This window comes from Malurus melanocephalus, unplaced genomic scaffold, assembly GCF_030028575.1.
Source record: "Malurus melanocephalus ecotype Western Australia unplaced genomic scaffold, MMel_1.1 scaffold_1, whole genome shotgun sequence".
Classification (NCBI taxonomy): domain Eukaryota; kingdom Metazoa; phylum Chordata; class Aves; order Passeriformes; family Maluridae; genus Malurus; species Malurus melanocephalus.
Window position 1 is genome coordinate 6824200 of NW_026623233.1, and position 16274 is coordinate 6840473.

General features: G+C 39.8%; 1 protein-coding gene across 3 annotated transcripts in view; it reads left to right on the top strand.

Moving 5' to 3' along the window:
* Nucleotides 1-16274, top strand: part of COL4A2 (collagen type IV alpha 2 chain) — a 134695-nt gene that overhangs the window by 36148 nt on the left and 82273 nt on the right. For all 3 annotated transcript variants that reach the window (XM_057390082.1, XM_057390072.1, XM_057390062.1), the window contains one exon: nt 4260-4340. In XM_057390082.1, the coding sequence (XP_057246065.1) occupies nt 4260-4340 (81 nt within the window). The remainder of the gene's footprint in view (nt 1-4259; nt 4341-16274) is intronic.

Sequence of the window (16274 nt, forward strand, 5' to 3'; positions counted from 1 at the left end):
GCCCTCTTCATTTTTTTTCTTTTTCAAGGTTTTACTAGCTTTGCACCTACTTTTCCTTGTCTATACTCCTACCAGATAAACAATCTACTTTTAGTTTCTTTTTCCTCATTGGCCCCATTTTTTTCGCCCTCAAAAGCTGGTGTTTCTGGCACTATTACTTAGGCAATTTTTCTCAATATGATATTACCTTTACAGTTGGCTGAATGAGACAGCCTTAGCTCCAAAGCTTTTGATCCTGTGATTCTCATTGGGAGCATTTGTGTTACACATTTCTGGGCAGAATTACCATACTTTAGATTCTCCAACCTAGTTCTAATTGGGCAATACCTCACCTTATGCACAGAGAGCCTGCACAGCAGTGCAGTGGTATAACCCATTTTGGTTTTGCACTGTGTGTCTGCTCCGTGGTGTTCTTCACACTCGGTGTTCCCACCAAAGGGTGTGGCTTCCCATGAGGGTGACACTTGGACTCAGCATAGGATTCATCTCATGTGAGGCTGGACATCTGCTCTGTAGACATGTCTCAACCAGTTACCCTATGCTACATTTCTAATCCCCTAGCCCTTCTATGATGAGATTTAACTCTGGTGTTGGAAATAGATCTGATGAGATTCCCTGCATGATCTAAAATAGGAGCAGGATGTTGTGCCTGTATTGCATAAATCTTAAGTCAGATTCTCTGAACCCCATTTCTAAGCTCTGCCTAGACTCTGGACTTTTTAGAGATTGGTGGAATTATACATCATCCAAAACATGAGAAAGACTTGGAACTGTCAGTCTTCTCAGGAAACACCTTCATAACTGAGGGCCAGTTCTTCCAGCGTGATTACACAAATCCTAGGATATCATTCTGGTGCAGGCACACTTTTATTCATTTAACTGCGCAAATCAGGATATTCATCTCTCCATTGTTATAGTTCTACAGGGAGTGGATCTCTGTGTGTAAGGTAGTCACCTCCAYCCACCTTCATGGCTGAGAGAAAACTGTAGATATTTTCTGGGAGAGACGCAGTTGATCAGTTTAAATGCCGGTAAAAGGATGGGATGAATCATGTCCTAGATCTGACTGTTCACACCACTGACMAAAAAGATCAGTGCTGAGATCAAAACAACTACATTGGGTTGTCACTGTTAGTCTTATGTTCCCAGAAATCTGTTTTCCTCAGGACATAAATAGTTGAGTACTTCAAAGTACATTKTTTGTTGCTAAATTTGAAACTTTAAGACTTTTTGCATTCTAATTATTGACTGATATATGTCCATTTTATTTCCCTCCACCTCAGTTGTGTGCCTGTGGTTATAATTGTTTTTGACAAAGTAGACAAAGACTTACTTTTGAATRTTAACAAGCTTGTAAACCATAATGTTTTAGACTGTATCCTCCAATAATGTAAGATCAAATGACTGTGCAATGATCTTCAAGCAATTATAAATATTCTAGATAGTGGAAGATAGTAGAAAATGCTACTTGTGACTAAAAGCTCCCAGAGTCATTCCACTAGCWGTTGAAAGGTGAAGTGGTGGAGATKTGGTGATAAGGAAAGCCTGGGTATAATCCAGAAGAGATGTATTACTGCTGGTCTCAAATGCTTTCCCATTGTRTTCCCTACCTTTGCAGAATCTTCCAGAATTTTCTCTCCATTATCTGCTGAATCTCTGTGCATAAAAGGATACAAAATGAGAAAATCATGAAAATAAAAAAAAAAAAAAAAACTTCCTAAAATTGTGGAAGAAAACAATTGTGTCCCTGTATTAGCTGCTGGTATTGTTACAGCAAATTAAAATGTTGGATGGTAGATAGTACACAAACAATAGACCTTGAACTTCCATTTGAAATAAGCATTAGCAGCTTATTTTTTTTTACAAGTGCAGAAATATCTTGCCATAGTTCTGGTTTGTTATTTTCTTCTTGACAACACTTAACCAAATTTAGAGTCACTCTGCTAATAAAAGAAATAAACTTACTGTTCTCATTATTTTTTTCTCAGTAGGCGAAACAGAAAACTCTCATGATCAAATTACTGTATCTGTCTGTTACTTCTAGGCTGGGATTGTTTACAGCCTCAACAAAAACAGATCTCCAGAAGTTCAAAATGGATTGTTATCAGTGGCAGCACTACTTAGCACACTGTTCCTTGATAAATACCTGCATCCTCCAKGGAAATATGATCACACTCGCCATAGGTCCACATGGCATCCATAAAAATTAATAGAACTGTTCTCAATTTTGGAAAAGGAACTGAGGGGGAAACTCTGTAAAATGAAGGATACTGAGAAAAATATGCACATTTCATCTGCAGATCAGTTTATAAAAAATAAACCCCATGGAAATAGTGAATTTGTGGTCTTCCAAATATTTAACTAAAAAATTAACCAACCTGAGCAAACTGCTGGAGTTTATAAAATAGTCTTTATTTATTATTTCCTCCAAACAATAGCTTAAACATAAAGCAGAGTCATAGCATGACATAGAACTCTGTTAAATCCATGAAATAATTTCCTAAATAAAACACCTAACCTATAAATAGATCAGGGCATGGTTTCAGTTTGGTGGATTGCTTTTATCAGTGTGAAAACCCTACCTCTTCCARTAAACATGAAAATTAGATATAAAGCTGAAACTAAAGTATTGTAATTTATAAAAGTACTTMAGATACAGACGTGAACCTTCTCGTGACAAGTACAAGAACTTGTTTTGGGAACTCTGTATTGCAGTTTGTTGTARGATTAAGAGCCTGCTATACTAATATGACCAAGGGAGGACTTAGGCAGCACTTGGTATCTGCTCCATACCTTTTATTCACTTGTCTGCCAGGGAGGAATACAAATCCCAGAGCAGTGTTTTCAGGTAGTGTAAAGGAAGAAATGCATACCTGAGAAATGTGACCAAAAACCTCAGRTGCTGAGTAGAGGATTCCTTAGAGCCACATGAAAAATTCTAAGCATGGCAGCTTTGGTCCCCTCTCTGTGTTTCAGCTCCTTAAGTCTGTGCTGGGGGCAGGAATGGCAGCATCACTATTTAAGCAGCAGAATAGCAGTTCAGAGTGCCCATTCTGGTTTGAAGACTTGTTTGTAGCCCTTTCACCTTCCTTTCAAGAGATGATGTGCTCAGGCAGAAAAGTGAAGGCACCATTTGATTCAGCCAAGAGGGGTGCGAGTGATACGGAGCCTGACTCTGTACCCCACAGCTGGGCTGTCTTGAGGTTTGATCTAAGGAGCACTGTGTGTGAAATGCCCTCAGTGAGGGGCTCTGGTTTCCTGCAGACACTAGACTTAGTCCTCTCTTTTTCTTCTCACTGTATCAATTACTCAATGTGGGCCAAGCCACGTTCAGAAATAGTGATGAGAAATCCCTTCCTCCTTTTCCAGATGACTTACTGGGCTGCTGGAGCATTTTCAGGGGTTCAAAACCCTGGCTTTAGGTGGGCTGCAGGCTGGTCTTCATAGTATTTCTATTTATTAAGTTACATTTATAATGCACATCATCTCTGCTGTTCTGGTTCCTGAACAAGACTGGCTGTGGCTGCTGCATTCCATGCAGGCACTTGCATGGAATGTAATCTGAGTTTGCCTGCCTGTTGAAGTCCATCCAAGGGTTTGTGTGGAGTGGTGTGTATTTTGTGATCCATCTATTTGTGGCTCAGGCCAAGGTGGTTCTGGTAAGGCAGGAGATGTAACTGAAGACATTTACTTAAGCTGGGAGTGACTTCTAAATCACAATGGTTGACTGCAACCAAATTTTGTGTGCCTCCAGAATAGGCAGGCACAGAAGGGGAKAAAGCAGAAGTTTGGCTCATGATTTTGAACATGATACATACATCTTCCTTTATTCCCACCAATAAATATTTCAAAATACAGCAACGATTTGGAGCATGCATAGAAGGATGTGCTGTGTTGTGACCTAGGACTTAGTCCATGTCCCTAAAGAATCCAAGCAGCTGCACTTGTGTGATACGATATCTATTGCATGTGTCAAAAAGATACGTGAGATGCTGCTCAGCGTGGAGCTGCAGTGTTTCAAAAACGTGGAGGGAAATAAATGAAGTAACATTATATTTCTTGATGCTGATCTGCAGGAACTGAAAAGCCACTCATGGCTGCTTCTAAGCATAGATTAAAGAGGCTTCAACTGGAAATCCTAGATCTGACCCTGGTCTTTGCTTTTGCAGTTCCCCGCAAGTGTGTTAATCAAAGCTTATTGTGCTRTTATTCTAGCTGATACCTTTTAACTTTTGTGTTACCTGTGTTCTGGTTTGCAGGGTGGAAAAAAATACACAGGACCCTGTGGAGGCAGAGACTGCAGTGGAGGATGCCAGTGTTTCCCTGAAAAAGGAAGCCGTGTAAGTAACATTTTCATCCTGTAAAATGTTCTTGATGGTAGCAGTTCAATGCTGTATAATTTTCTATAGGTTATAGACTTGCATTAGACTGATAAGAGTATCAAAACAATTACTGCTTTTCAGGAAAATGTTGTTTTGTCTTTCTTTCTCAAAAGCTCATGGATTTGAAGAAATACTTTGCCATGAATACCTTGTTATGAAATGTAGCAGGCTCTTCTCTCAAGGTCGAGGGCCGAGGGACCTGATGGTTGTGATGGGCTAATCGGATCAGAATTATGAAAATAYACCACATACATGCATGAGATACATACATTTGATGATTTTAACAGTCTTTTCCAATCTAAATTATTCAATAATTCTATGATTCTATTTGTTTCCATTTAAGCAAGAGGGAATCACACCACCAAAACCTGAAATCCCTGCTAAGGGAACTGTTTAAAACTTCTGGCATTATGTTCTGGCTAATAGTCTGTCCTTTGTTTTGGGGACTAGCGAGGAATGAGGCAGAGGAAGGGAGGTGGGGTGGAGGGGATTAACCACCTGCCACTAAGAGCACTGAGAAATAGGGCAGTTCCTATCCTGTATGGCTTGGAGCCCTGGCTGGCAGGGTCCTTCTGTGCAGCTTGGTCTTCTGCAGCTGAGACTGTGACTCAGCCTTTTCCATCCACCCATCTCTAAGAATAGGTCAGGCAAGAGAGGTGGTGGCAGGTCATGTGCTTGTTCTGCTATCACAAACCTCATAAGATTTTTCAGTTCCCTGCCTTCCCTCCACACAGCAGGCCATCAGTTCCCATTCCCATTGCATTCCTCAAGCTTGACTCCACGTCTGAGTGGAGGGAGAGGTGGTAGGAAAGTCACAGTGTAGGTGGGAGGCAAGGAACATTCTTGTTTACAGCAGAAGTCCTCGTGTCTCCATGGAAGTCAGATGATGCTGGGGTTATCATGCCATGGGGACTGCAGTGCTTATACTCCCAAGGCCTGACCATGAGCTGCTCGTGGTCTGCTTTCCATTACAAGAGYCCAATGACAACCTGATGAAGCTGAGGACAAACAAACCCTCCCGTGAGACACAGAGCTTGCCTCCCATGGAGCTGCCTCCAGCTGTTGCTGCCTTACCCTCATCATCAGCACATGAAGTTTGGCAAGTGCCTCCTGCCACTTYTGACTGAAAATCAAAAACCGATGCTGTAAGATGCTCACTAGAGTTCATGAAAATATCTGTTGCAAAACTACCAATTTTTGTGGCTGAAATGTTTTTCATGTTCCTTATTGACCGAATGACCTTGAATCTGAAGTTGCCAAGTGTGACAGAGAAACGAGATGTCTAAACAAAACTAACTGCATCGGTTAGAAAATCTGAAAATGAAAAATTGCCACAGTAGAGAAGCAGTCAGGTGGCAAGAAGCTCCCTGTGAKTTGCTTACTGTCTAGATTGGGAGGTGAGGGCAGGTTTTACGTTCTTGCTCACCACTCTCACTCTTGGTTTTACCTCAGGGAAGTAAGTAATGCACTTACTAATCAGGCTGGCCTCTCTTTAAGTAGATACTCAAAAAAGAGAAAAAGAGAATGCTACTAACAKAAGTTTTATTTTGCTGCTTGTGGTTAATCGTGCAAGATATGGAAAAGTTTTGGGAAAAGGGATTTACAGAAGTTTACACTTAAAAAATCATATTTTATCTCTCTGTATTTTACCCCTCTGAAATGATATACCTCATTCTGGTTTAGCATACACTGCCTGTAGTTTGTGTCTGCTGATCTCTTCAGATGTCACAACCCCTRTTAAACATCTGGTTTAAGGAACAAGATTGGCCTTTAGAGTCTAGTCAAATTTGGCATAGCTTCTGGTCTCATGCTAATCCTCAATGGGAATATTTATTTTCACAAAACCTCTGTATAATCTGGCACGATGCACGTTTTCTGTTSGAGGTGACTCATTGCATGCACAATAGACGTATTGCGTGTTTGCACTTGCAGGAGTGCCTGGAGCACTCTGTCAGAGGCTGCTTCTGCAGTGACTCCCCAGCTCAGGTGCCACACAGGAACTCAGAGTGCCTGGAACTCGGGTGGAAGCAGCACTGCCAGGGTCTGCAGCAGCTGCCAGCCCTGCCAGCCCCTGGAAATTCACCCTGTTTGTGACAGATCTCATAACCAGGCAAATAAAAGCCTTTTCTTTGGCTTGCTGCTACTGAATGCACAGCAGCAGCTGTTGAAGTGAATTCATTGTGGTGCTAAACACAATTGCWAACTATAAAAGGAGTAAAGGCCTGAAGAAATGCCTGCTCTTTATTTATATGTGCTTCTACTTCATTTGTTGTCATTCCTTCAGTTTTAGTCTCAAGATACAGCATTAAGATGCTTATCTTTGTTTATTGTCTTAATCCAGTAACTTTAGTTTTTTAAAAAGGGTGTTTTGCACAATTTGCCTGCTGATATCTCCTGTGACTCTGTGGTAGAGGCAGAGAGGCACTGTCAAGATGTGTGAAGATTCATCCAGACTTTGGTGATTTGTGCCAGGTCTCCTGGTGCAGAACAGCTGGAAGCCCTGTGCTTCTGTCTACACTGCTTTTGGTTCAGGATGGAAAGGACAGGCACAAAGGCACAGGAAAGTTCAATCCTGCTTCACATGGGCAGTTTCTAGGGGCAAAAGGGAACCCAGCACAAATCCATGCACAAATCCACCCTCCTAGCGGGCCTGCTGGAAAGAGGGACGTGATTTCAGGTTTTCCTCCACTCAGTTTTGGCTGGGCTCAACCCTGCACCTTTCACTGGGCTCAGACACARCTAAAATCCTGTGGGGACAGAAAATACAACAGCAGAAGCATCATCTGCACACTGTAATGGTGGGGGAGCTGCTGCAGCTAAGCAAAGGCAGCATCTACCCTGCAACCTCCTGCCTGTCATCCATTGCTGGTAAATGCATTTGCAATTCAGAGCAAATGCTAAGTTTTTTCTTGGAGAAGTTTCTCTGAAGAAATGTTTCTCAGGCTGTACACGATCCCCTTGAAGTTCCCACCTCCAGGCCTGCTTTTGAGTTCATGTCTTCAGAGTAGGAAGAGTAAAGGGAATTTCTTTTGTAAGCTGGTTTTTTTTTTTTTTTTTCCCGGTCTTCAATGACACTCTAGTCTTTGTTCTTTCTCACTGCAGCCTGGTTATTTCCTGTTGCATTTGCTGTTAGCTGGTTACAAATATCTGTTCTATCTCACTGTACCTTGCATCTAGGTGAATGCTTGGARCTGRGGCTGCAGGAGCCCAGCTTGGGGASCAGCCTCAGCCTCWTCTCCCCTTCTCAAAACTGGCAAAAAGYTCAGTGGAGATGCAGCACAAGTCAAAGCTCCTGAAGGAGCGTTCAAATCCACATGACAAGAAACCATAGTATGAGCCTTAGTGGAGGACACAGTGAGAAGGCAGAGGAAAGACAACAGACTCGTCTTCTCCCAGAGACAGATTAATCTTCTCATTTTCTTCTAAAGCAACTTCTCCTAAATTGTTCTCCTAAGACAACAGACCCACCCTTTCCCTAAGATACATGTGGAAAACAGTATAAGGAGTACACTGGCTCCTAGGTAAGAGGGAAAAAAGTAAAGGGAACACTGATATGGTATTGATATTTTGTTTTGAATGAAATGCAAAGCCTGGATTACAGAAGAAAAAAAAAAAAACCTCAAATTAAAAACATCTGGCTTTCTTTCTTTTTCCTCTAGATTTTTATTGCAACCCCTATTTATGGGAGTTTCAATTTATATTTCTTTGCAAACCATACCTTACTCAGGGAACAATATACATGCCTTAAAATTTGTTAAACATTAATGCACTTATGTAGGAAACGATAACTCCATTCAGTACAATGGCCAACTGTTTGACCTATTGAAGTTCATAATCAGCCTCACTTCATAACCAGCCTAGAAAGCTTTATGGAAAGTGGAAGTGAGTAGAAACCTTTTGATCTTTCTATAGAGTGAGAAAATGAACTCTTTTGAAATCTTGCTTTGTACTTTCCAAGTCAAGCGTCTAACAGTGCTCAAGCCATTTAGCCATTGTTTTTGCAAGRGGCTGGAATGATGGAAACTGAAATTAAAAGACAGCTTTGTGTCTTCCTATAAAGGCCATTTTTTGGGAATGCCCAGGCATTTTAACCAGACTGACATGAGGGTTCACTCGAACTCCTTTACAGGTATCTGTTATATTGCTTTTATTTATGCAGTGGCCAAGGGTAAGCAATTACTAGAAAACCTACAATTACTTCTGTATGCTTTTGGATGCTACACAGTTGGGAAATTTAGTGTCTAATATTTACTTGCAGACATTTCCTATGCAGGTTTAAGTCTTAACATGACACATGGGCTAGATCTAGATGTGTTTCTTCATAAATTAAAAAAAAAATCAACAAAATAGTACACATTAATAATCTATAATCAATTCCATTATTATATCTTAGGGMAATGTTTAAATCCAATAAYTTAATTTTATCAACTGTTGACTGTTAGTGTAATTCTTGTATTTTGCAATTAACTGGCTTCCAAGCTGGTCTAGTGACAATAGCTACTTGTAACTCCTCATTGGTATAAACTGATATATCTGATTAAATATGGGGTTTATTTTTTTCCCCTTTTCTCCACAAAATAATTACATAAGCAACATCTTCTGAAATTGAACSAGTAGTTCATTTAGCTCACTACTCTGTTCTCAACAGTGGTAGTAAGAGATACTGTTTACAGAAAGGACAGAGTTTTGGCAATTTTCTGCAGTCCATTCACTTGTAACCAWGATAACCCAATTTATATGTTCCTTCAGTGTCTGTGTTTTGTCCTGTATTTGTCTAATCCTTTTCTGAAGCTGCTGGAATTGTGTGTCTTCACAGCCTCCAGTGGCACTACTCAAATGACATAAATTTTATAAATCACTGTCTGACCTGTTTAAAGCAATAAACCTCTCTCTGGTCTCATCAAATACATACTATTTTCTAGTACTGTGAYATTTGGGGTAGCTCTGTGTTTCTGTTACTCACTGTTTCCTTGATTTTTTAAATCCCAGTTATATTCCCTCTCAGTTATATTTCCCTTGTCCAAAAGGATGAGTCACAGCCTTTTTAGCTTTTCTTTTGAAGGTGACACYCCAAGCCCTTAGTCCCTTTACTCTACTCTCTCTTCTGAGACCAGAACTGTCCCCATCCAGTTTTGTGGGGTCCTTCTGGGTCTCTAAGTCTAGGAGATCACCAGATCACCCCATTCCTCATCACCAGCATCACATTTAACAAACTAGATTAGTATCCTCTATAGACTCAGATGTTTCACAGTTCAGTCTCTTCCACAGATCMCCATTTAAACCTTTGCAAAAATGAGTTAGAGTGCACATCTGAGAGGACCCACTGCTGTTACTTCTCCATTTTGAAATTAGTTACTATTCTTTTATTAGCTACTATTCRGCTACTGTTCTTTTCTTCCTATTCTTTAACAGCCTTCAGTCCAAAAGAGCACCTCTCTTACAACCCCAAGAAAATTTAATTTAAAACTGATGAAGCKTTTTATAAAATCAGTTTCAAAAATCCAAATATATTATTAGTCACTAAGACTTGGTTTATCCTGCTTATCCTTATGCTCAGTTATTGTGTTCTTTAAGCTGGACTACTGCCTGGCCAAGCAGGAAAGTCAAATAAGCTGGTCCACATTTYTCAAGGTCTCTTCTTGAGCCCCCTTTTCCGCATGGAAGCTTGGTTGTCATGAGCCCACTGGTGCAGTGGGAGTTTGTAATGTTGGGTTACACACTTTGGCCAGCAGTTCTGCACTTTCACACTTGAGTTCCTTCAGAAATCRTGGGTGAATTTCCCCACTCGTGTTCAGTCAGTTACACCTGCTTTACCTGTTTCATCTATTACTTCRTATTTATCTGAAATTAATCTCTGTCAAGGAATATCTTGGATTTGGGATCCTCTYAAACACCTTCAGCAGTAAAGATCTCTGCAGAGAAGTCACTAAGTTTCTCTGCTATGGCCTTATCATCCTCAAGTGCCCCTTATAAACCCTTTGCATCATGTGGTACTGCTGTTTCCCTGGATGGCTTCTTGTTTTCCTTTAAACAGCCTTTTACTATCAACTTGGTTATGTTCTGCAAAATTTTCTCATTCATCTTTAGCCATCCTAGTTGTTACTTACTCTTGATCTGTCTTTTATGGGCATTCCTGTTCATTCCAGCAATTTTTTAAATGCCATCCCTTTTGCCTACAATAGCCTCCTTAGCTATTTTTATGCGGGGTTTTTATTGAACCATTTTACTTTCTATTTGATATGTGACATGTAGTTTACTGGGACTTTTAATACAGTGTTTTTGAAAAGCCTCCAGGTTGCTTTAGGCTTCTTGCCTTTTTGACTGCTTTTYCTGGCTTTTACTATTTTTGTGATTTTTATGTATTTCCCCTTCTTGAAATTGGATATCTCTGTGATGTATTTGTTTGGCTTACTTCATCCCATTATGCTACAGCATTAAGTTCAGTTACATTTTGAAGCTCTTGCAGAGCAGTTTTCCCAACAGTACCTCTTGAAGCAGGTCCTGCTCAGCACTTGAGACTGAATCCAGAGCAGCATTCTTTCTTGTGGGTCTCGGTGTTTACCGCATTACAAGAAGGTCAGTTGGTGGATCCAAACTTTTATTTCCTTGTCACATCTGGATGAGGCATTGTGGGTAGTTGGAATTGGCCGCTATTGCTACCTGACCTTATTGTGCAGCTTCTCTAATTTCACTGAGTATTTAATGATTGGTGTCTTTAACAGAGGAATCCTAAATACAAACCAAGTCCTACCTTTCTGTTATTCCCCCCACAAGGACTCCCTCATGTTCCCATCTGCCCTGAGTATTTTTTGCTGTAACACTTAACACTTTGTTGTAGCTTTCACATACTGTGCCATTGACCTGGCTGTATCTCATTTTCTGTCATTCCTGTAAAGCAGAGGCCTTTCAGTCCTCTCACCTGTTCCAAATCCAGTTTTCTGTGTCAACTCATCAAATCTCCCACTGCTATCACCTGCTTTGTCCTCTCCTGGAAGATTCACTCTGTCCCAGGAGCATCCTCACACCAAGCAGACATTGTAATCACCTAGAGCTTAGAGTTTATCAGAGATTTGATCCCTTGTTCCAGGATGATTATCCACCTTCCCTCTGACTGACAACTCCTAAATACTTCTTAGATCAGCATCAGGATTTTTTTGGGATTTTTTTGATGGTCACCAAGACAGAAATGGTTTGGAAAATGTCCTTTTTGCTCTCCAATGTTTGCCATATACAAATCTTTGGGAGTGAACTTGATCATGTATCTTCTGATGTGTTATCAGATTCTGCAGCAGAATGGTTATAAGTACCAAAAATCCATACTTCAAAATTTCACATTGCTTCATAGACCAAGGTTAAGTCTCTGGAAATTTCCAGGAGGAAGAGCTGTCCTCAGAGGGGAGGTATTTGGAGGAGGTGTTTGTGATGGCAACAGATTTAAAATTGAAATGCCTGTKGTATTAATGAGCACTATACATGTGACAGGATGTCACTCTTCATTATTTCAATGTTCTAATCAAGTCTGGTATGGTACTTCAAGATTTAATTTTCTTTTTTTCTCTACTGAAGGTAATAGAGGAGAGCATCTCCACTGGCAAAAGACAGGAAAAGTGTTACTATAAAAAACTGTTGAACCATGTGAAGATAAATTCTGCTTTCAGATACATGAGTACAGTTGTCTTTTGCACACATGTTTGAGGGCAGTTTCAAATGCACACTTTTGTTTAGGTTAATACTTTCAAAACACAGCCTTAAAAGGTCTTGCCAGCATAAAAAAAAGCCTGAAATCTTGATACTGTTTCRTAGGCATCTAAATCTTGAGCATAAGGCCTGCTTGCATGAACTGTTAGCAGGAAATAGGCCCAAAATCTTTAGAGTTCACTACCAAAGGCAGCCAGAGTCCAGGTTTGCTTGATTGAACTGGAAGTCATGCCARTCTGAAACTCGATACCTAGTTTATGACCTAATGTTTTATTTAATGAAAATTGCTTAAGCTGAACTACATTGACTATTAATCAAGCGTGTAGTGGGATAGTTATGTTGGTTGCTAATTGCTGTCCTTTAGTACATTTGTCTTGACATTTTTTTGAGTGAAATATGCATGTTTCCTTCTTTTTTTAAGCTCTGTTTATACATGTTTAATCAACATCAGAGATCTTTTTGAACTGGTGGATGCAGATTAGATAACTTTCCCATGAGCAAGAAGCTCCTTCTCCCATATATGCATTCTACACGAAATCTGAGATTTGGGAAGTCAGTGAAAGGTCTTCCTCAGAATCTGTTTCAAATAAAAAATGCAAGATATATTAAAAAATAAAGCAAGGTGTTTTGTTTCAGTACATGGAAGAGTGCAATTAAATGTTCACACAAAAATCACATTTTCAATTGTAAATGTTCACAATATTGTAAAGAATGTTTAAAAGATGAAATAAATTCAAACTGAGACTTTCTTTCAAATCAAACAAAATGGGCATATTGAACAATTTTTTTTCAGTCCTTGTTTTCCTTTCATTCCTTTGAAAAACATTTCTGCATCAGCCAGATATGAAACGTTGTTTGATTCCATAAGTGATGTATAGAAACTGTAWTTGTTTATAATCTAAAGGAATACAAGTTTTGTTAAGCCCATCCCATGCTAACAATCTGCACTTCCTGCCTTTTGCTCCAGCCATAAAAGCAAAATTGCTTCAAAACTTTTTCAAATCAGCTGTACAGAAGAGCAAAAGAATGATACTTTAATGAAAGGTATTCAGAAGAACACATTCACCTTTTTATTTCCATGTTCAATTTATTAATTTTAAACTTCCCTGGACTGACATACGTTATCTCCAGCAAAATAAGTGCAGGTATGCAGCCTTCATAAAGATACTGCACTTTCCTTCTAAAGCCCAAGGTTAGATCTGTGCAGATATCTCTCCTATGGCCTGGCATCAGAAACCTTTGTAATCTCAGTTGGTGCGATGAGAAAACAATTCAACAGCATTGGACAAAGCTCAAGAATTAGTGTAATCAATCAAAATGAATACCAAGGTTGCAGTTCAAACAAACTTATGACCGAAGTCAATATGCTGGATTAACTATTTGTGATGTAAATTCAGCTCTTCTGTTTGAGATGGCACTGCCTGATGCCTTTTGCATTACCTGTGTGTTCTGTTGATTTATGGGCTTGTTACACACACTGAAAAAAACAAATCTTCCAGTGGTTTGCTAATAAATTGAGAAGGTATTTCACTGATATTTTAGGAATTTACTTTGAGGACAGTGTTTTTAAGAATGTATTTGAACATCTGCATATCACAAATTGGAATGAGAGAGAAAATGCAAGAGAAATCACACTTAAGAAATCAAGAACCTTTTTCTTTTCAGAAAATATAACACRACTTAAAATTTAATTCTAGAAAATCTAACTCTAGTGAAGAAATAACAGAAAGGAAGSTTTTTGAAGGTGAATAATGCACACTTAGCTTTGGTCACAGTGATAAGAATGGGATAAGAACCCTTTGGGTGCAACTCACAACCATTTAAAAATATTGCCATACCTATTTTCTTGAATGGGTTTTTTTTCCTCCTTCCTGTCTTCCTATGAAATCCTGCAAATATTTTACCTTATTTAGAAAATACATATCTGAAGTTGGAGAATTTTGTGATTTTCCCCTTGTTCTGGTCAATAGTGTCTGCACAGCACATACATCACGTATGCATGACATCAGCTCAGTTGGGTGGGGATGGGCACTCATAGTGCCAGGGATTTGATCCCTGTACAGGCCAGTCATTTAGGAGTTGGACTGGATGATCCTTATGTGTCCCATCCAACTCAGAATATGCTGTGATTCTGTATCATTGATCTTTTTGTTTGGTTTTCACACACGAATTACACTTCATTAAGGAAACGAAATGCACTGTCAGGATTGTTTTCAGGAAAATGTGTTGCCCATTTGGTTAGACCTTCAGGCTTTGACTTCTAGCAGTCAGACATTACAACTGCTGCACGAAATATTATTTGTGCTTTCAGCCAAGTTTTGCAATTTCTGCTTACTGTGAGCAGGAGTTTAAAGATAGAGCAGCGGGGGAATGATGGTTTTACTCTGTGACTGGGTAGCTCACACAGGCATCCAAGAGGGATAATCCAGGTCATCCTTTAGCACTTTAATTATACTCCAGAGATTGTAAATGTTTCTCATGACATATGTCTGAGGCTTTACAAATTTCTCAAATGGTGCTTGTTTCTATTTTCTGTATTTTTGTCACATGGGAGCAAGTAACATTGACCCATTTTCCTTTTGTCTGCTTTGCTAAGTACCAAACTATTAGTGGAATCCTTTGAGTCTGACCTGGAGAGACCAGGAATGTGGGAATGGGCAGGCTGTCATCTCAAACAGTATCTGCCGAGGCAGACAGAGCCTGTTCTCAGCATTTTCTAACTGACGCTTGCGAAAATAAATGTTCTTTATTAACCTCAGTTTGTACATAAGGTTTCCAAATCATCTTCAGTGTCTTTGCATAATGAGGCAGATTGTTGAAGTATACCTAAGTGTTTCCATTGCATTTATCTGGAAAAGGATGACAAACGTTAAAATACCGTGTACTGACCATTAGGTATGAACTTTGGGAGCATGTAGAAAGAAGATCTTGAAGGATAGAAGTCCGTGTTTTAGGYGCAGAGAACAGCTCTAGACAATGAATTAGCTGCAAGCCCAAGCAAATAAAACATCCATGAGCATTTTTTCTCCCACAGGCTAAAACTATTTTTCTATGAAAAGACTGTATTAGTCTGTCAAATTCCTTTCTGTCTACTGCTATTATGGATGCGGAGCAAAGAAAAGTACTTTGGGGTTTTTTGTGGCTTTGGTTTGGGGTTTYTTCAGTATGGGTCATGGTTATTTAATGAAATTCTGTGTCTAACTATTGCTTGTCTTATTACTTAGCAAAACTATTTCTTTGTAAATACAATATCACTGGTTAAARATATGTTATTAGCCCTTATAAACTTGTTTAAAGCAGGTTTCTTTGTCCCCAATATTGTTGGCAAAGTATAGCATAGGTGTAAGAGCAAAAAAAAAGGAAATTGTACTTGCTATCCTCCCCAGTACRTGTTGTTTCACTCCATTCAGAGTATAGCAACCTAGACAGTCTTTCTGTCCAGTCAGATAAAGACATATGTCTGTATTATTTCTTCTGATCCAATGCTGCTTTTTCTTTATAAACCACCTTTTGTCTGTTTTTCAGTTGCRAGGTCCCCCACTTCTCTTCTTTGATGACCTTTCTGTTATATCCACTCCCAGGCATGCAACATCTCCTTTTCCATTTCACCACCATTTATCTGTTAAAGGCTTCCTACAAAGGACTTCCTTTCTTGATAGCCTGGAAGAGGAATGAGGAAAGCTGGTTCTGAGAGGAGCTCTCCCTCCTGTAACGCAGGATGCTGTGGTCTTCCCAGCTGTCTGGGATTGTCTGTGTTGGGGTGTGAGCTCCTTGGGCAGGAGCTGTTTGCATGTGACTCTGTATGGTGCCAGAAGCTTTCCTAACACTTCCAGGTTTGTGGCAGAAGTAGAATATGCAGAGGAGCACAGTGACAGCTTCTTTCCAGTGGACAGGGACTCCAGCAGCAAAGGGCTCAAAGGCACCACCATGCTGTGGGTGTTGGACCCATATCTATTCATTATTCYGGTATTTAATGAGGCTATGCACTGGCATGCAGATTTATGGATAAAACATGCTTTCCACAGGAAACTCTTCAGTTCAAATATGTCTTTGCTGCTGTCCCTTACCACTGTGAGACGAACCCCTTGCCCATTACAGAGCACACTCCTCCATGTGCTTTGCACAGATATGCAGGGTAACACTGTCTTGCACCATTTTTCACAGCTTTTATTTTACTTGATTTATATTTGCTAG